This window comes from Prunus avium, chromosome 3, assembly GCF_965620075.1.
Source record: "Prunus avium chromosome 3, drPruAviu1.hap1.1, whole genome shotgun sequence".
NCBI lineage: Eukaryota > Viridiplantae > Streptophyta > Magnoliopsida > Rosales > Rosaceae > Prunus > Prunus avium.
In genome coordinates this window covers 33,666,434-33,685,408 of record NC_142286.1, presented here as the reverse complement: position 1 = coordinate 33,685,408, position 18,975 = coordinate 33,666,434, and the positions used below count along the sequence as shown (strand labels likewise).

Here is an 18,975-nt window from a genome sequence, read left to right as displayed (position 1 = left end):
TCTCATCCTCTGACCCAAAAAAGAAGAAGCAAATTTCTCATAATTAATTAAAAAGCTGATGGCGGGCGAAAACTTGACATTGCCCGGGAAATTACAACTGTCGATTGTGTCCAACTCAGCTGGGCGAAGAGTTCAGCTTCCCACTGCGGTCGCTCCACGTGGACAGTGACACCAACTTGACCGTTTACGCGTTGCTTTCCAACGAACCAACGCACGCACGCACACTGCATAAGACTAGCATTTGGCATTTTTTCTCCTCCGGGAGATTGAATTTTCAGCTGTTCCTTCCGAAGCAGACAAAGCTTTTCTAGGGTTTCTGGAGAAATTGGAAGCGCGCGAATGGCATCGTCCGCAGAGACCAGCGACGGAGAGAACGAGCTGGAGCTGATCGTGCGCGACGCATCAGGTTCCGATGATGGCAGCGTGGCCGCCACGGACGAGATAGCCCCTCTCTTAACGCCGCCTGAGAAGCCCAAAATCAACATATTCACCGTCTCTTATCCTCGAAAAGCACCTAGGGTAAGATTCCCTCACTTTAATTTAATCTAATATTTCCTTCTTTTTTTTCAATTTGTTACTGTTCACGACGAATTTGAATTGTATATAGATGATAATATTGCTAGGGTTTTATTTCTCTAGCTTTTGATAGTGTGGTGTGTTTTGCCCTTTCGGTTGCTGTGAAAATTGAAGAAGTCTCATTTTTAAATTTTGCACTTTCAGTTTTCTAGTACTCCAAATGCAAAAGGAGCTAAAATTTAGTTTAGTAACCAAAGCAGTGAAAAAATTGGTCATCATTAAATAGTTTAATGCCTTAGTGCCGGAGAGTGATCGTTCAGTTTTGGTTCTGTCTCAATTAAGTCTAGTGATTGCTTTGTCATTTTGGAGGGAAATGTAGAAGGAAAAGTAAATCAACGATTGAAGTCTGCAATGTTGTTTTTTTGTTGATTACATTGATGTTGTATATTTGTTTATAGGATCAGGTAAGGAAACCACTTGAAGCAGAGACATCCCCAGTAGCTCATTTTATTTCGTGGGTATGGAGTGGATCGAGATACTCTGGTCTAATGTGTATGGCCATCTCATCTACCATCTACTTTGTCATGGAAGTTTTTTCCGAAGTTTTTTCTGGTTAGTAAGTTTTGCATTCTATTTATGACTCAATTGCAAGTCTCATGGCATATGATGCACATAACTTGTTTCAGCCTTGTGTTCTCTCTCTCTCTCTCTCTCTCTCTCTCTCTCTCTCTCTCTATTTTATTCTTTCATTATATTTCACACTGTTTTATTATGGCAGCTCAGCCCATTCCTTTGCTTGAGGCTGCGTTTACAAGATGTACGATTATCTTGGTATTGTCATTTGTGTGGTTGAGAAAGAGCGGACAGCCAATATTTGGGCTGGCAAATGTGAAGAATCTTTTGATCTCAAGAGCCCTTATGGGATATCTCTCATTGATAAGTTTCATTTATTGGTGAGTATGCTTTTGACTGTTTGTTTGGTAGGAGGATTTACTCTCTCTGGTGTTAATGTATTCATGTCATGATACTTACCACGTGGATAGAAGCAGTTTCTGTACTGTATTCTACCAATATGCAAATTACAGTTTATTTACCCATAGGCATGTAAATGTAGTTTTGTAAACTGTGTACGAGCTGATCAAAATGAGGCTATGTTCCAAAAAAATATATGTTATCTTATAATGAAGAGCAGAAAATTAGGATACTGTAGGATCGGAAGAGATGAAATACTAATGCATCCATTGGCTCCAATGGAACAGCTATTGTTTTAGAGCAGTCCAAGTATTTGACTAACTTATATTTTTAAGTTTGTTTATCTGTCTGATGTTCTTCATGTCCGCTACAGTATGTTTGAAATGCTTTTAAGACAGCCTCTGAGCTCCGTGCTTTAAAACTTGTTTCTGTAATGTGTAAACACCACAGAAATAACTAGAATTGGTTTCATTTCAGCATTCAAAGGTTACCTTTGTCTCAGGCTATTGTATTGAGCTTTACCACTCCAATTATGGCTTCAATTGTGGCCAGAGTCATTCTACACGAGAAGTATAAAATTGCAGATGTTGGAGGTATGTAGTATATAATGTTTATAATTATTTATTCTTACTCTAGTTTGAAGATAATGTTGCATATATGAGTCCTTTATGAAGTTGTTAGAATTTGGAAGAATTTCTTAAACTACCTTTTGATGGTCAGGAAGTGATTCCAATGTCAATTGTCGTTCATTTTCCAGGTCTTGCATGCAGTTTCTTTGGTGTGCTCTTCATTTTTCGACAAATGCTTACTACACAAGGTACAGAAGTGAGTTAACATAATCTATATTATACACTAGATGTGGATGCTTTCAATATGTATAAAAGTGTATAGATAATTTTAGGTGTGACACATGCATGCATATCCTGCCTTTTCACTTTCTGCAAGGAAACAACTCTGAGACAGTAGTCCACTAAGTACATGTATACTTTATTACAAATCATGAAGAAAGTGTATATGTGTCTCACTCCCTCTATATGCCTTTTGAGAGAACGCTACGCATAAGATTCTTGACAAAAAAAGGTTTAGATTTGTATGCATGAGTGAGAGTTAGTAATATATGTGCATAGATCATATTTCAGTAAATTCTGTGAAACTAGTTCATTTTTGCCTATTAACCTTGAGCAGATTAATGCTTGTAAGAGAAATGGGCATGTAGAAGACACTAGCATGAAATAATGTAACATTTGGGTGTTTTCTACCACTATTCCTTGAACTCTGGAATACTAACTCTGGAATTATGCATGAGGATTAGATAAAAATGGAGGAAAGAATATAAGTGTCAAGGGAAGCAGCCATATATATGCAATCTTAGCCGGTATATTTTCATCAATAACCGGCGGAATCAGCTACTGCCTTACAAGGGCTGGAGCAAAAGCATCTGATCAGCCACTGTAAGATTGCTGATTGCTTCTTTGTAAATTTAAGTCCAGCATGAAAATGGTTTATAAGTATTCTCTGCGCTTTTCAATTATGTTTCACTTGATTAATGCTATAAACTTTAAGCAAATATGAAATTGATGATAATGTGCTATTTCTTTTTATCTTCAAAAGCATAAACATTGGAACATTGCCATACTATCCCATTATGTTCAAGACCGTTTATGTAGCTTAATTCTTTTTCAGTTTCAGATGGGGTTTATACAAAGAGCATAACCTTTAATTAAGATGTCTATAACTGTTTCAGTTCCATGATTATCAAGGCAAGAAAATATTAAAAGCATGTAAGAGATTATATGATATTATGTTGCATTTCTAAAATGTACATCATACAAGGGGGTAAACACAACATTCTATTGCATCCAAGTGCTATCTTGGAAATTTCAGAAAAATTATTTTTATGTAATAAAACTACCTAGATAAATTCTCTGTTCAATTTTCAGGTTGACAGTCTTTTCATTTGGTATACTGGCTAGTCCTGCTTCAGGAATTTGTCTTTTTGCCCTTGAGGTAAGTTGATGTCATGGTTGCAACGCTGTGCTTTATAAAGTTGTTATTTCGAGTCTGCCACACTCCTTGTTTAATATATCACTGATTGCCTAGCAACTTGAAACCCTCATTTACCTCTTTTTTTAATCTTTTATCTTTATTTTATTCAAGGGAGGGGGAGGGCAGATTCAAAATCTTGCCATTATGATGTTATCCAGATTTATTTTCTGTTACCAATTCATAGAGATCTATCTGATTATAAATTATTAACAGATGCTGACTTTTATGACAAATGAAGGATTATTATGGCGGTTATTATTTTCTTGTTGAATTTATGGTTATGAATTGATGCTGATTATGATATCTTTTTCTTACAAACAAGTGGGCTAACTGGAGAGGGGCTGTTTCTGGTGCATTTCCAGTGTTATCTAGTATAATTTGTTGAAGCCTTGGCTCAGTCTAGACAGATATCTCCTCTAGATTATTGTTATTAGTTTCTTTACAATTTTTTGGGTTGAATGCTTTGACTTCGTAATGGCTGTGAGTCATGCATTTGGCTTCAATGCTTTCTGGTTATTGTTCTTTTGATGTTATATGCAATTTTTAGGTGTGCTAAATATTTACTTTTTTTTCTTTTCTTTCAGGAGTTTGTTTTCCCGGATGTTTATTCATTTTCAGTTATGCTTGTACTTGGTGTTCTGGCCTTCTTTGCAGAGGTGCTGTTCTGAACTTTTCTTTTCCCTATCCTTTTCTGTCACACACAGAATTGTGATGCAATGAAGCATGCACTCAACTATAGACTTCTTTTTCTCTGATAATGCTCCAGCAGTTATGGACTTCTCAACTTGTGTGGTCAATTTCAGGTATTTTTAGCTCGTGGACTGCAGCTTGAGAAAACCGGCAAAGTTGCAAATGTTATATACATGGAGGTAACTTTCCTGTTTGAATGTAATTATCACTCGCATGATTTTGATTTTTAATTGGGATGGAAAGTGCATGTAAAATGTGATGGGAATGAGATCTTGTAAAAGTATGGGCTGTTTGGTATGAGGAAACAGAACACAATTGGAAAATCTAGAAAGTGGCAATAATTACTATATTAAATCAGATAAAGAAACAAAAGAAAATGCTTCATGAACATGAGAAGAAATTTTGGTTCAAATGTTAGCCACGATTCATCAACACTCTGGAGAACTTTTTAACCACAGAAAATGCTACCCAGTTTATTCTTGTTTTTCTTTGTTTCAGGCTGCCCTGTCACAATTATGGGGCATTGGTTCCTCAAGGATTGCTCTATCGTTTGGTCGAATTTTCGGATGTCTGCTTATTTTCGTTTCTGTTTGTTGCACCATGTATATTGGACCCGATAAAGAAATGGAATGAAAGATACAATTTCTTCTGATTTGTTAAAAGTTGGGCACCTAATTTGTTGTACTCAACCTGTTCATTTGTAGAGTTCTTAAAATTGTATACATTGTTACAATGCAAGATAGCAAGCAAATATAGAGCCTTCGTTTCTTGATTCACCTTTGATTCTTTTTACCACCTCTCTAATCTTGCAACAACAACTGATTGACAAGCTTATCCTTATAGATGCTAACAAATAGAGCCTTCATTTCTGGCAAATGGATCACAATTACAGGTATCTGGGAGCAGTCACCAACAGTGGACAATTTCTAGTCGTTGATGCATGTGAGCCCCGTATGCATTAATGACTGGGAATCGACCACTCCAATGTTGTCAACTGATCCAAGCACAACTCAAAAATATTTCTTCGTATAGGAAGAAGAGTTAATCAAGTGCATAACTGAAGTTTATAATTTGGAGAACAAACTTAAAAATCAAAGAGAGCATTATTGCCCAGAGGCAGAGATGTCCTTGCTGGATTAATTGATAGGGAGACCGGAGAGTGACAACTCAGTTGCAGAAAATTGAAATCCTGAGCAGCTGAGCTGACTTTATTCTCTTTTTGATATGCTGATATTTTCTTTCTCGGGCACATAATTGATGATAGTTGTTGCCATAAATGAGTAAGGAAGACAAGTCATTACATTACTCTCTTGATTGTGCCCCAAAAATTTGGAAAATAAAGAGAGAAAATATATCATCAAGTGAGACTGAAAACAATATAAGACGTCCTTACCTTACTAATATCACCTCATATGTTAAAAATAACAATATTATATCACGTGACCATATACTGTACTATTTTATAATCTCTTCACAATAACAGACATGTATGCACAATATACCATCCAACACTTGCATAGCAATGTAATTTTCAATAGTCTCTTACAATGGCAGGACTATTTTAACTGGTGGTGGAGGTGGTCCTCTTCTTTTTGGTTAAGTACAAGCAATCATACAGCATACAATCTGTCCTATTTGTTCGTAAACCTCAATTCAAGTGGTGTTACCAATAAAAGGACTTACAAATACCCAAAACATCGGGCCTATGTATTTTATTTTCTAATACAGCTTGCTTTCTTGATTGGAAGGAGATGCTCGTATTTTCTGCAAATTACAGTTTGGCACATGTACAACTTGTCTTTAGTCACGGTTAGATACATGTGCAAAACTAATTCATCAAAAATACAATAAGAAAAATTTATATACGCATGTTATACTGTCATTAGTAGGAATATAAAAGTTCCAGCTTACAGGAAAAGGAGGGAAATATTTTCCTTTTTTTATTTATTTGAAAAAAATCCAAAGCTGAAGGCCCCCTATATTTTAGGCTGGCAATGCATCCAAACCAAGCCAAATCGACAATAGAGGAAGAGAGAGAGAGAGAGAAAGGGGGGTTTTTTTAAGAGATTCTTATCTTGTAAGTTTGAAAACGAAAGAAAAGCTCAGATATGGTTTTGGTTAGAAATGGGTTGTGTTTGTTTTTTTTGTTTTTCAAATTCTTCCACGGGAATCGGATTTTTGTGGGGAATGGAATGTCATGCTCATGGTGGGAAACTGGGAAGTGGGAATAAAAAAGCAGAGAGAGAGAGAGAGAGAAGAGGCAAGTCTTCTTGGCCGAAAGCTCACTTACCCGCACGTGCAAACCTCGCAACCCTTCCTTCTTTGACTTTATGCTGACCCTTTATAAATTTGGTCCCCCTCCTGCCACATATTTACCTCCATTGCCCTTCTTTAGCAGGTCCAGCACATATATTCTCTCACTTTTTTTCTTTTTCTTTTTCCATCGCAAACGAAATAGAAGGGAAATATCCAAATTCAAAATCAAGAACAATTAATGTTATTAAATGCTTTTCAACTTCAATGGTAAATCATTCACCTGAAAATGAGCCATAATGCAGCTCAACAACTTGCTCTACCTACCTACAACCATCACTCACTCTGTATGTATTACCAACAATGACCTTCTCTTAACCAATAGTTGAAGCTCAACTAGAGAGCTCTAGTTGGTTTGTCAACTACTTTGTTAGTTATACGTAAATAATTGTTGATCGTTGATTAATGTAGAACTCAAATATACATGTGACGACTATATATAATTAGTATTTTTCATTTAATAATTACACTTGTTAATCTTTGATTGATGAATCCCGCCTCAATTGAAAGCCCCAAATCATTCGCGTACACGTGACAATTATGATTTTCTAACTTGTTCAAAAGAAAGTTGTGGGACAAGAAATGAAAAATTATATGTAACCCAATGCTTGCTCAGTCATAATTGGTAGAGTGATGAATGCTTATTGGAAAAAAAACATTGGAGGGTGATGTTATGGATGTACTCAACAGTCATAGAGTGACAGAAAATCCTTTCCTTGGGCCCCCAAAAACCTTATCAAAAGATTTGCCGTACAACAAAAAATGGGGATAAAAGCGTCTTTTTCGGAGTTATTCCATCAGAAAATTGTTGGAAGGAGCAATGGCCCAAATGGGAAGGGTAAATGTGTAATCTGAAAGACTGTTTAAAGGAGCAGGCTAGCCGACGACAGCAGAGAGAGCGTCACAGAGAGGCTTTGTGTTATGCTTTGCATGTTGTTCCTTCTTTCTTTTCTCTGTGCCTTTATTTATTTTTAGCTCACTTGCTTTTATTGTGTGCTCACTTTATATCTGCACTTTACTTTGTTATTCCTTCTTCTTCTTCTTCTTTTGATTCCTGGGTTGTGTGGAAAACACTCTAAGCTCATCTGCTTCACCAATGGCTGACATTACCCACCTTCCCATGGAACAGCTCCAAGACCTTGAGTATTGCATAGATTCCAACCCTCCTTGGGGTATGCTCTATCTCTCTCTGTCTCTTGTTTTCACTTTCTCTACACTAAGTATCTGAATAACAAATGGGCGTGTATGTTGCAGTAGCTATCTCTTCTCTCTCTCTCTCTCTCTCTCTCTCTCTCTCTGCCTCCATTTTTTGTAATCTGGTCATGGGGTTTTAGTGCCAAAGAACATTGTTTTAGAGATATGGGATTGTGGGTTTTAAAGATTTTGTTGTCAAGTTTGAAGCTTTAGTGCTTACTGAGATTGTAGTTACTGGTATTTGATATTTCTTCATCGACTATAATTTGAAGCAATGTGGCATTATTAACTTGACATTGTGTGTATGAGAAACATTTCTTTTCAAGAAAACCTTGTTTCTTTGCGTGTATTTCTATAAGTCATGAGAAAATCTTGGAATGTATCGCTTTCAAACTGGTGGGTCATGCAGTTTCATTATTTAGAACTTGGAACAGATTAGTTTATATGCTTTGTTTGGTTGCTGGGAATATTAAATTTGTAATTGGTTGGTGTAAGTTGATGTCACATCGTGCTTGACCGAAAATAAAAAGGTTAATGTGGCATCATTACAAGTTAAAAGGACTTGCGTCGTGAAGTGCAGCAACATATTAGGAAATTCTCAAGTTGAAGCTGTAGCTTAAAGTGCTACTGATGGTGTAATGAGTGTGTCTTCTCATTTCTTGGTTACCAAACAGAGGTTTGGTAGTCATCAGGGTCATACTTTATGTTAAGAATATAGTAATGTGTGGACTGTAGTTACCAATTTGCCCATCAGGGCAAAGCTTCTCCATTGCTTGTGGAACTGCTGCTGATTAGTACTTTTGTTATTGTGTATCATTAGTGGCAAGAAGGATGATGTTGGAATTGTGACTGGCACCCACGTGTTAATAATCATGCTTTAGACATAGCATCTAATGATAAATATGCGCATTCTTAAGGTTTAGTACTCAAGACCAATTGGCAAAATGAAAAAAGTAAAGAAATGTTTGTCCTGTAGGATAGATTATTGGGGGTATTGAGAAAGTATGCAAGTTGCTTATATGTATAATTTTTAAATTTTGTTTTGCAGTTGAAACCATAGTTCTAGCATTTCAAAACTACATCATGATGCTGGGTACAAGTGTAATGATTCCTTCAGCCCTTGTCCCTGCAATGGGTGGAAGCGATGTAAGCCCCTTCTTCTTGCAAACTAACGATTTTACTCTCGCAATCATGTTTAGTCACTGTGATAAAATTTTATTCTTTCTGTTATCTTAAACCATTTTCTCGTTCTCAACCAGGGTGATAAGGCACGAGTCATACAAACACTCCTCTTTGTAGCTGGAATTAACACACTTCTCCAAGCACTTTTTGGAACCAGGTTGCCTACTGTAGTTGGAGGCTCCTTTTCTTATGTCATTCCCATAGCTTATATTGTAAGCGACTCCAAACTGCAACGGATTATTGAACCCCATGAAGTAAGTAACTCTCCTAGTACTCCTCTTCACCCCCTTGGAAGTGTGTCTGGGAACCTCGTGGAAATAAATATATGCATCAACAATACCATGGCATTTTAATGCACCAATTAAGAAAGAATTCGTATACTGATTTACTATTAGCCGGCTTCGGAACGGCTAATACCTTTAGTATTAACCTCTTCTTAGAGGCGGACCCATGGTTTCACTGCTGGGAAGGACCTGCCTTTGAGAGGAATATGCAGAAAGGAAGCTTAATTACAAGCTTACCCTGCTAAATGTGATGACTTCCAGAAGTGAAATCATTTAAAATGCATGATATCAAGGAGCTTAACATTGGTTCAGGAATCTTTGCATAAGCCGTTGGCCTTTTTTTTCCTCTTCTTTTTACATGTATATCAGTCATTTCAAGACTGAATAGGAGGTTAGATAAGTTCATTTGATTCATAAGTTTTGTGACTCTGACATTACAATTCATGTAAAATGTAAACCTCAATCCCATCAGATATTTCTGCATTTATTTCCTATTCAGCAATTGTACTTAAGCACCTTTCTGATTTGGTAGGGTATTGAAAGAGATCTTCCCATGTCATTGGTTTGCAGAGATTTATTCAAACAATGCGTGCTATCCAAGGAGCTCTAATTGTAGCTTCAAGCATACAAATCATTCTGGGTTACAGCCAAGTTTGGGGTCTCTTCTCACGGTATGCTAATAGTAGAAGATATAGTGAAAAGTTTAAGCTTCTAAATCAAAATAGATTGACAGCATCATATGGGTTATTTTGCAGGTTTTTCAGTCCACTTGGCATGGCACCTGTAGTTGGATTGGTTGGCTTGGGATTGTTTGAGCGGGGGTTTCCTGCGGTAAGTTTTTCTATGACAATGTTTTGTTCCATTCAGTTGACCCCAAATGAGCTTACATGTCAAGTGGTTAGTGCCTCTTTAGGAGCAGCATTTCTTTTTCTGGACAATCACCATCGATTTGTTCTAGAATATTGTACAATTCCGGAAGCTAACTTCAAGAAGGCCAATCTGAGGATTTCAGCATATAAAATTTTCACCTTTTTCGATAGAGTATATACCCTCTCAATGAATTTTTCAATGAAATTTGAACATCCCATCTTTTCCTGCAGAATCTCTACGTAGTATTTTAATTTTCAACCGAATTATTAAACCTAATGAAAACTGAACATCATGATTTTCTAGATGAGCATACTTCATGTAGTTTGTTCTTTTTACCATATATCTGATGGATACCTCATATTCCACTTTTGCAAATTTTGTAGTTCCTTCTCTTTGGAAATTATGCTAGTATATAATTTCAATATTTGTTTCAGTTGGGAAATTGTGTGGAAATTGGAATTCCAATGCTGTTGTTGGTCATTGGTTTGTCCCAAGTAAGTGCTTTTGCATTTTGCATTATCATTTCATTGACACTTGTATTAATCATTTCTTTCCTTCATGAGAGTTTTTTTTGTTTATTCTCAGTATCTGAAGCATGTGAGACCATTTAGAGGTGTCCCTATTTTTGAGCGGTTTCCAGTATTGTTTTGTGTCGCAATCATTTGGATCTATTCCCTTACCTTAACTGCCGGTGGGGCTTACCGTGACAAACCTGTTAGAACTCAAATCAGCTGCCGTACAGACAGGGAAAATCTCATATCTACTGCCCCATGGTATGCCAAAGAAGAATTTGCCTTCTCATAATGTGCCTTCTGAATATTTTCTGGTTTTGAGATCTTTTCTTATTATGCCATATCAGGTTCAAGTTCCCATATCCTCTGCAGTGGGGTCCTCCTACATTTTCAGCTGGTCACTCATTTGCAATGATGTCAGCTGTTCTTGTTTCAGTGGTTGAGGTATTTATTATTATTATTATTATTATTATTATTTTTAATGATTTGCTACATTGCTTCACTAATCAACGACAAGCCTTTGTCTGCCATCTTTGTTATGTGGCTTAAGAGTTGGGAATATGTCAGCTTCCTCTTTTTACATGTCTCTGTAATAGGACTGACTGCCTCATCAAAAGCACTTTTTGAGTCCTGACAGTTACTTATATATTGCAGTCAACCGGTGCATACAAGGCAGCATCAAGATTGGCGATTGCCACTCCTCCTCCTGCTTATGTATTGAGCCGTGGTATTGGCTGGCAGGTGAACTAGTCTCAAACACTTGTGACTTTTGTGGCATACATCAGGCTAGCATCGTGAATATAATACAAAGATTGAAGATATAGAATATTGTTTAGGCAACTCTCATTTAACAATTTTTTTTTTTTTTTTCTGGGGATCTAATGGTGATTCTAATATGTTGACTTCTAAATCAATATGTGCATTGCTTAAAAGCTGACTGGTTTTTTATATGTATCATTTTCAGGGAATTGGCATTTTGCTTGATGGACTTTTTGGTACAGGCACTGGTTCTACTGTTTCTGTGTAAGACACCACAATAGAGTTCTGCAAAGCTTGTTCTGTGGTCTTCTCCCATTTAAAGGTTTTTTTGACTAAGATCTTGATCATCTGTACCAGGGAAAATGTAGGACTTCTTGGACTGACCCGAGTTGGAAGTCGTAGAGTTGTTGAAATTTCTGCTGGATTCATGATATTCTTCTCAATCTTAGGTCAGTATTATTAACCTTATGAGACTCAAGGAAGTTCAGGTCCTAATTGGGAGCAATGCAATTCTTAGCTGCTCAATGGATCTCCTTTTATATGGAACTTCCACATCTAATGGCTTGGTCTTGAAAGAAATCTAAGAAAGACTGTCATGTTCTTTTCCATTCAAAAGTTAAGGGTTTGAAGAGAAATCAAGTCTTTGCCATTGCATTTTTCTCTTCCCTTTCGATTTTAGCTATAGCATTCAGGTGTAAAGCTAAAGTTACATATAGTAGTCAGCCTTAATGGTTTCTCATTTGGGATTCAAAAGATAGTCCATGATTAATTTCCCTCTCTAATCCTTTTGCAGGTAAATTTGGGGCTGTATTTGCATCTATACCCTTCCCAATATATGCAGCACTATATTGTGTTGTCTTCGGCCTCGTGGGTATGTCACAACGCAAGCTTAAGTAAGATTACTTATTATTTTCTTCTTTCACTCACTTCACAAATACTCCTTGCCTGTTTGCAGGTTCAGTAGGATTGTCATTTCTTCAGTTCACAAACATGAACTCTATGAGAAACCTCATTATCACCGGGCTTTCCCTGTTCCTTGGGATATCTGTCCCTCGGTTCTTCAACGAATATTGGAATCCTTCGCACCATGGTCTCGTCCATACCAACGCTGGATGGGTGAGTAATATCCTAACAAAACTCTAGTATTCATTCCGGTTAAGGTCTAGGATATAACTGGATATCTGTAAATGAAGCACATGTTCATCTTGCTTGAACTAAAATACAGAATGGCTTTTGCAACTCTTTGGCCATTGATATTATAATCTTGTGTCTTTGCAGTTCAATGCATTTTTGAATACCATATTCTCCTCTCCTCCGACGGTGGGGTTGATTGTGGCGGTGTTTCTCGACAACACCTTAGAGGTGGAAAAATCAAAGAAAGATAGAGGAATGCCATGGTGGGTTAAGTTCAGAACGTTCAGAGGAGACAACAGAAATGAAGAGTTCTACACTTTGCCATTTAATCTCAACAGATTCTTCCCACCTACGTAGCAGGCAGGATTTGGATGAAAGTTGAGACCAACACTTGAGCCAAGCTATCCAATTCCAATATTCTAACAATGATTGGTTCATCTCCATTAGTGTAGTAGTAGTATTATCCAATCCAAGGATTATCTTAGCAAATGCGAATTTTTCTTCAGCTTCACTATTTTTTTTGTGGGCCTCTCTGTCCTTAGGTCCAGAATAGGAGATTGTAGAGCATTTCGTCCATGTCTTCTTCAACCCAAAATAATGAAATAATATAATTTCCTTCTTTCTCTAACAAAAGTTTAGAAAATTTGCAAAATACCTGTTAGAGCATCTCCAACCGATATGTCAAAAGTGCCACATAGACATTTAACAGCTAGAAATAACATCTCACCTCACTCCAACCGAATTGTCAAAGCTGATGTGGAATGAAGGCTGGAGGTTCAGCTGTTACTTTTGACATCCCAAAAGCAAGATGTCAAATGAATATTTTATTATTTTTTAAAGACAGCTGGTTGTTACTTTCATTTATTATCTTCCTTTTTTATTTTTTTTATTCTTTATCTTGAATGATTTGACAGTTACAATAATTATTTATTTGACATATCGAGTGGAGTGTAAAACTATGTAAATGTCAAATTGAATTTAGTATATTTTCACTCTCTCAATAAGAAAAGGTTTGGAAATAGTTCTGAATTGGCATTTTAGAAACACCATAGCTTGATCATCAAATGATTTTATATTTGATTTGTGTCCCAAGTAAAATTGATTTAGTTTGATTCAGAGGAAGATTGAACTAAAACTTCTGGTCTGCCATCATCACAACTAGTTTGTTCTTCCTGGTGAAAGGGTCAATTTTGATTTCACCTTGCCACTATATTTCACGATGCCAATCAGTTTAACCCATTCATTGACGCAATGCATAATTTAGTCATATTAAACATTAGATTTTATGTTGACGAAATTGAAACCTCGGAGCCAATTTTGATAATGATTCTAACCTCGGAGAGTAAAATGTAGTTAACCCAATTTTATATTTTAAATGATTATTTTTTTATAAGAATGCATTGAATGATTATATCACTAATTGGGTATGGTACAAGATTTTAGCCCAAAAAGCCATTTCTGTACAAACCTTGTGAAAATGGCAAAATAAATCACCCCAAAATCAAAAAAATTCTTTTCGTAAAAAGTTGGAAGCAAAAGGAATGCAATATATTTTTTTTTTGAAAAATGAAAAAAGTAAAAATAAATTTTCTGAAGCCTCAGAAAGCCAGTCGTTTTTCATCAAAGAATATTCAGTCGGTAATTCCAACTAAAACATAAATCCTCATTGGCTTCAATTACTCAATAAACAAAAATAAAAGACCAACAAAATTTATAAAAAAAATTAAAAAAAATGTAATCGCAGTAAATCGGCTCCGTGGACCAGAGTGTATTAGGATCCACAGGTTCCTATCAGAATGCGAAAGGGATCGCTGTTGGTTCAATGTAGCATCGTCGGTCAAGGCTATTTCAGCTACCGGCGACGTGGCATCGAACCTTCAAATTATCGGGAAAAGAAGACAAAATTGGAAATTAATCATTTCAAGAAAAATAATTTAGACCCTCAGAATCCCGTTCCAAATCACACACACGGCGGTACACCGGAGCCACCTGTTCCCGACCAATGAACCAATCATCGGCGGATGGGAACGAAGCGGCTCTTTCCGTGTAGCCGCCGCTGTTTAAAGTGTCATACGGCACTTCCTATCACTTTGGGCATTCTTCCTCATTGGTATCAATCAGGCTGCAACTACAAAAACCCTAACCCTAAAACATTATAACCATAAAGCCCTGAAACCCCAAATTGAGAATAGAGACCAGCGGCTGCAACAAGTTTAACCAATAGAGCGAGGAGTCGCCAATTCATGGAAGATACAAAGAGAGGGGGCTTTATATAGGAAAAAGTAATGATCTTTTGTAAACCCTAATTCCGAATATGGGCTATATTTTGGATCAATATAATAGGCCTTGTAAATTGGGCCTAAAGAACGGGTCTTACAGTTCGGTCCACTCGGCCGGCCCGAGCTCACCTTGCAAAGGTTTGAATTTTTTCAGCGCATTGCCGTCTCTGAAAGCAAGAAGAAAGTGGTGGTTGGAAGGCCAGAGCAATTGTGCTGGAAGGGCGTGTTTGGGTGTGTGGGAATGTCGATGGGGAGTGACAGCACTTGGGTTGGGAAGAAGCCTCTGAGACGCATCGGAGGCATGTCCGACGCTCTCTCCATTGCTTCGGATCTTGGCTTTTCTGTTGCCGCTCCTCCTACCCAGGTAAAGCCTCAGTCTCCTTTCTCTATGTCTTCCATGTCCAATTTCTCTTTTTTGCTCACTTTGGCTCATAATAAGCTCCACCCAGTTTAGCTTTTCCTACTTCTTTTGATATTTAAGCTTAATTTTAGACACCCAATTGAAATAAAATGAAAGAACCAAGTAGGGTGGTGTTGGTATGGGCATATAGGTGGAAATTAGTTTTTCTAAAGCTCTTACTGTAGCCAGTAGAGGGTATAGATGAATTATTTTGTCAAATGTTTCATGTTTGTGCCAGAGCAAAGCTGATCATTTGGTCAATTACAATGTGGACACTTCATGCTCCGAATTTCACTAAAGCTCAATCATATTTTTGATGTAGGAAGAGCTTCAGAACCTATCCACTACTACTGGTGAGAAGGGTGATGACTTGATAAAGGTTCTGAGGGAACTTACCTCTGTACAAAGAAAAATAGCAGATCTGCAAGTTGAACTTCAAGGGAGAAAAGTGAGCTATTAGAGTCTCTGCTTTACTGTTTTCAGTTTACTGCGTTATCTTATCTGTTGAACTGACTTGGTAATTATATTATCCTTAGGATGATAAGAACGTAGCACATTTGACACATGCGAGTGAAATGGAAAAGAAGTGTGAAACTTTAGCAAGGATTACAACCATATTGAAAGATGTGATTCAGAATAAGGTAAATTTTATGTGGTATGTTGTTGTGTTCTTGAAATGGATTTGCTGAAGTCTCTCATTCTGTATGTTAGATTTCCATTGTCTTTGTCGAACCATATAATGATTTAACATTAAGTATCATTTGCATATTCTGTACATTGTGCATGCTTCGATATCTGTAATAGTTCCTAACAAAGTCATCCTGGAGAATAATGAAATGGACTATAACATCTCTTTTGGAGTGGTTGCTGCGTTTCAATTTTTTTTTTTTTTTTTTTAAAAGATAATTTTATTTCAGAAAAGAACAAGCACCAACGGAACAAGAGGTGGCCAAGAAGGCCGCCACACAAAACAGAAAGGCTAAAAAAAAACTCTACATTACAAAACTACGGCTTTCCAATCTAGATGGATAAGCTGAAAGCTAATCTCCCTAAATTCTGCTGAAACAGACGCCGATAGCAATGCCCAGAATCGGATATGATCCCAAAGCTGCTCTACCTCATCCTCAAAAATTCTCCTATTCCTTTCCCCCCAAATTACCCAAAAAAATGCCACCATGGCACAATTTCCCAACACTGAACCCTTCCTCTTACCACCAAAGAAGTTCAATCTAGCTTCAAGCACCGCACTACACGATGCGAAGCTACCCCACGTTAGTCCTGCCACCTGAAACAAGTTAGCCCACAAGGAAGAGGCAACAGGACAAAGCAGAAACAGATGATCCACAGTCTCGCTGTCCCTTTTGCACATAACACACCAGTTAGGAGAAAAAACAGTTGCTGCGTTTCTTTTCAAGATTATGCTCTAGTGTCGAGGCTAGTAATATAGTGAACTGATGCTTTGGCTATCATGCTCTTTGAAAATTGAATTCTGGTGGACATAGAAGAACAAATTTACACACTGGGTTTCCTCTTTGGTACCACATACATATGTGTATATTATGGCATAAATAGTTGAATTCATTCACCTGTATCTTTGTCTCTCAATAATACCTCCTCATTTATATATATTTTTTCTAATCATTGGCAGGATCGCATCATAGCCCGTCTTCAACAACCATATTCACTCGATTGCATTCCAGTGGAAGCAGAGTATCAGGTCGGTTGCACTTTTTGTTCAGCAGTGTAAAATCCCTGTTGAATTTTTATTCTTATTCAAAGTTTGTGAATTTGTTAGTTGATTTGTATTAAAGATTCTAGGCTATGATTATATCAGAGCCATCTTATTTTGACGAGTCTAAAGAGTGTTTTTAACTAAATCCAAGTCATATTGTTGAATTGTAAGAGTGTAGATTCATCAAACAACTGTTTTGACAAACTTAAGGATTATGTGGGTATCTCATCAAGTGAAGACTGTTTTCTTAATGCTTATGGTATCTTTTGCTTGGGCCTGTGCAGAAACAATTCTCTGAATTACTGATGAAGGCTGCTAGTGATTATGGGGCCTTGACAGCATCAGTTGCAGATTTCCAGTGGAGTCAGACATTTAAGGAACCTCCTTCAGTTTGGGGGGTATGTATGCCAAAGCTTTTCATTTGTTTCCAAATTAACTGACCATGCATGTCGCGCATTTGGTTCTTCTATGTTTTCCAGTTGCATGATGTTGTTTGGTTTAGACCACATTTGATTGTTGGCAACTGCGTGAGTATGTTACTATTGCAATTTGCTGATAATAGCATTAAAGGAATTATTCGTCATATAAAATTTCTTTCCATGAAGATACAGAAGCCAAATATCAAAGATCTCATTAAGGGGTTCATGAGATTATATGATCACCCATGAAGTATTGCCCTGCCAACTCATTAATGTTGTAGAACTTTTAGTTTCATGGCATGGTATAGATCAAATAATTTCATCCCAATAAAATTTCCAGTGTCTCGTTGATTCAAGAAATTTGTTACATTGCATGGGAAGCTACTTCTGCATGATATGATCCTCATTTTGTTTAACTGATGCAGGAAATGCTTCGTCCAATTCCTGTTGCCTTAGCATCGTGCACTCGGTTCTTTGAAGCAATGTCTGCTATGAGGGAATCATTTTCAACACTTCAGCATCTCAGAGTTGGTCATAGTGACGCATCTTCACCGATAACACCAGGCAAGGATTCCTCCCGAAGAGTACCAGGGGATTCCGAATGTGTAACTCCACCGCCTTGGAGAACTGAACCAAGCTTTGATGACTTAGCTATCAGAAGCTCAAGGAGGCCAGAAGTCGAGCACCAAGAAGCAGACGATGAAAACAGTGAGGGGGATGGAACTAGCCACAGGAGATTATCATGGCCTCCTTCAGTTAAAAAGAGTGGTGTTTAGTCAATTTGCTGAATCTCGTTGCGTGTTACTCAATGTATGTTTTTGTGTGAAATAGTCATTGTAATAATAGAAGTATGCAAAAAAAAAAATCCAATACAATTATACACATTGAGACATTCATTAGTTTGTGCAGCTATCTATACATGTATTCTATTATGTCGAAATGTTTCAGTGATGCCATCTGACTTCTCCCATTTTAATCTTTCTGGGCCTGTACGTCAGATAACTGCTGGGTTTTGTACATTAGTTTGAAATGTATGCTTGAATGATAAGGCAGCTCATGCTTATGACAAAAAAAAAAAGATAAGGCAGCTCATGCTTGCTTTTATCGAGTATACTATGGAAGTGGATTTGATGGGATTTTCCCATCACGACTAGGTGTTGATTTGCTTTCGGCCTTTTCCTAGAGGACTTCAAGAAGACACCAGCAGCTTCTGATTAGTTCTATGCAAGTAGATGGTAGTCTCTCTGTTTTGAGGTAAAATTGATGATAGTCAATTTTTTTCCCTTTTTGGACCAATTTATTCGTTATTGTATAACTTCCGAGTCTGACAATAATTATCGTCTGAAAATTGATTCTTATCTTACCACACCTAATATCATATGCAACAATTTTTCCTTTTTGATTTCAACTATTTTCAAGTGGGCCTTGAGTGGCATTGAAGGACATGTATGCATAGAGCTTTAATGTGAAAATGAAAGGTCATACGCGTATGCACCCATCTCAATATGCTCTCTCTGGGAAACAACTTGCAAATTTCCATGCACCTTTCACATCTACGAGCCTTAAAAGGTGTACATATGCAGAAAAAATTGTTATCACGGGCCAAAAATGCAATGACACGTAGAAAAGTTATCATGCTTATCATTGCGTTATTGATTGGGAATGGGAAAAAA

At 37.1% G+C, this 18,975-nt stretch overlaps 3 protein-coding genes and 3 non-coding genes across 8 annotated transcripts; 3 read left to right on the top strand and 3 right to left on the bottom strand.

Annotated features, from left to right (window-relative positions):
- LOC110771432 (Nodulin MtN21 /EamA-like transporter family protein) lies at positions 1-5,000 on the top strand. 3 transcript variants are annotated; one of them, XM_021975729.2, is made up of 10 exons: positions 1-519; positions 975-1,128; positions 1,295-1,469; positions 1,966-2,081; positions 2,246-2,305; positions 2,801-2,939; positions 3,429-3,495; positions 4,119-4,190; positions 4,338-4,403; positions 4,723-5,000. In XM_021975729.2, the coding sequence occupies exons 1-10, from the start codon at positions 340-342 to the stop codon at positions 4,855-4,857; spliced, it is 1,164 nt and encodes a 387-aa protein (XP_021831421.1). In that variant the 5' UTR covers positions 1-339; the 3' UTR covers positions 4,858-5,000. The 3 variants fall into 3 exon arrangements, with proteins under 3 accessions (XP_021831421.1, XP_088107320.1, XP_088107321.1); XM_088251194.1 differs by lacking the exon at positions 1-519 and having other exon boundaries at positions 986-1,128; positions 1,991-2,081; XM_088251195.1 differs by lacking the exon at positions 1-519 and having other exon boundaries at positions 987-1,128; positions 1,300-1,469; positions 1,991-2,081.
- A 2,427-nt stretch (positions 5,001-7,427) lies between these two features.
- On the top strand, positions 7,428-13,105 carry LOC110771425 (Xanthine/uracil permease family protein). Its single transcript, XM_021975721.2, has 14 exons — positions 7,428-7,709; positions 8,780-8,877; positions 8,991-9,167; positions 9,768-9,868; positions 9,953-10,028; positions 10,502-10,561; positions 10,653-10,840; positions 10,927-11,023; positions 11,234-11,320; positions 11,544-11,602; positions 11,696-11,787; positions 12,132-12,209; positions 12,294-12,454; positions 12,617-13,105. The coding sequence occupies exons 1-14, from the start codon at positions 7,634-7,636 to the stop codon at positions 12,827-12,829; spliced, it is 1,563 nt and encodes a 520-aa protein (XP_021831413.2). The 5' UTR covers positions 7,428-7,633; the 3' UTR covers positions 12,830-13,105.
- A 957-nt stretch (positions 13,106-14,062) lies between these two features.
- LOC148295989 (small nucleolar RNA snoR77Y) lies at positions 14,063-14,145 on the bottom strand. Its single transcript, XR_015834967.1, has one exon. It is a non-coding gene; the product is annotated as a small nucleolar RNA snoR77Y (small nucleolar RNA).
- Positions 14,146-14,202: 57 nt separating this feature from the next.
- LOC148295988 (small nucleolar RNA snoR2/U65) lies at positions 14,203-14,348 on the bottom strand. The gene has a single exon (XR_015834947.1). It is a non-coding gene; the product is annotated as a small nucleolar RNA snoR2/U65 (small nucleolar RNA).
- A 170-nt stretch (positions 14,349-14,518) lies between these two features.
- LOC148295987 (small nucleolar RNA U49) lies at positions 14,519-14,585 on the bottom strand. The gene has a single exon (XR_015834948.1). It is a non-coding gene; the product is annotated as a small nucleolar RNA U49 (small nucleolar RNA).
- Positions 14,586-14,908: 323 nt separating this feature from the next.
- AUG2 (HAUS augmin-like complex subunit) lies at positions 14,909-18,242 on the top strand. The gene is made up of 6 exons (XM_021975717.2): positions 14,909-15,115; positions 15,474-15,599; positions 15,688-15,792; positions 16,800-16,868; positions 17,168-17,281; positions 17,728-18,242. Exons 1-6 carry the CDS (start codon positions 14,993-14,995, stop codon positions 18,076-18,078), a joined length of 888 nt encoding a protein of 295 aa, XP_021831409.1. The 5' UTR covers positions 14,909-14,992; the 3' UTR covers positions 18,079-18,242.
- The last annotated feature ends 733 nt before the right edge of the window (positions 18,243-18,975 follow it).

What these genes read in the sequence shown, in the direction of transcription:
- AUG2 (XM_021975717.2), top strand. Translation starts at nt 14,993, where the DNA reads ATGTCGATGGGGAGTGACAGCACTTGGGTTGGGAAGAAGCCTCTGAGA. An exon ending in TTGAACTTCAAGGGAGAAAA is followed by an intron (nt 15,600 to 15,687) that starts GTGAGCTATTAG and finishes TATTATCCTTAG; the next exon opens with GATGATAAGAACGTAGCACA. An exon ending in AAGATGTGATTCAGAATAAG is followed by an intron (nt 15,793 to 16,799) that starts GTAAATTTTATG and finishes AATCATTGGCAG; the next exon opens with GATCGCATCATAGCCCGTCT.
- LOC110771425 (XM_021975721.2), top strand. Translation starts at nt 7,634, where the DNA reads ATGGCTGACATTACCCACCTTCCCATGGAACAGCTCCAAGACCTTGAG. An exon ending in TTGAGCGGGGGTTTCCTGCG is followed by an intron (nt 10,029 to 10,501) that starts GTAAGTTTTTCT and finishes TATTTGTTTCAG; the next exon opens with TTGGGAAATTGTGTGGAAAT. An exon ending in ACTGGTTCTACTGTTTCTGT is followed by an intron (nt 11,603 to 11,695) that starts GTAAGACACCAC and finishes CATCTGTACCAG; the next exon opens with GGAAAATGTAGGACTTCTTG.
- LOC110771432 (XM_021975729.2), top strand. Translation starts at nt 340, where the DNA reads ATGGCATCGTCCGCAGAGACCAGCGACGGAGAGAACGAGCTGGAGCTG. An exon ending in AAAGCATCTGATCAGCCACT is followed by an intron (nt 2,940 to 3,428) that starts GTAAGATTGCTG and finishes TTCAATTTTCAG; the next exon opens with GTTGACAGTCTTTTCATTTG. An exon ending in CAAATGTTATATACATGGAG is followed by an intron (nt 4,404 to 4,722) that starts GTAACTTTCCTG and finishes TCTTTGTTTCAG; the next exon opens with GCTGCCCTGTCACAATTATG.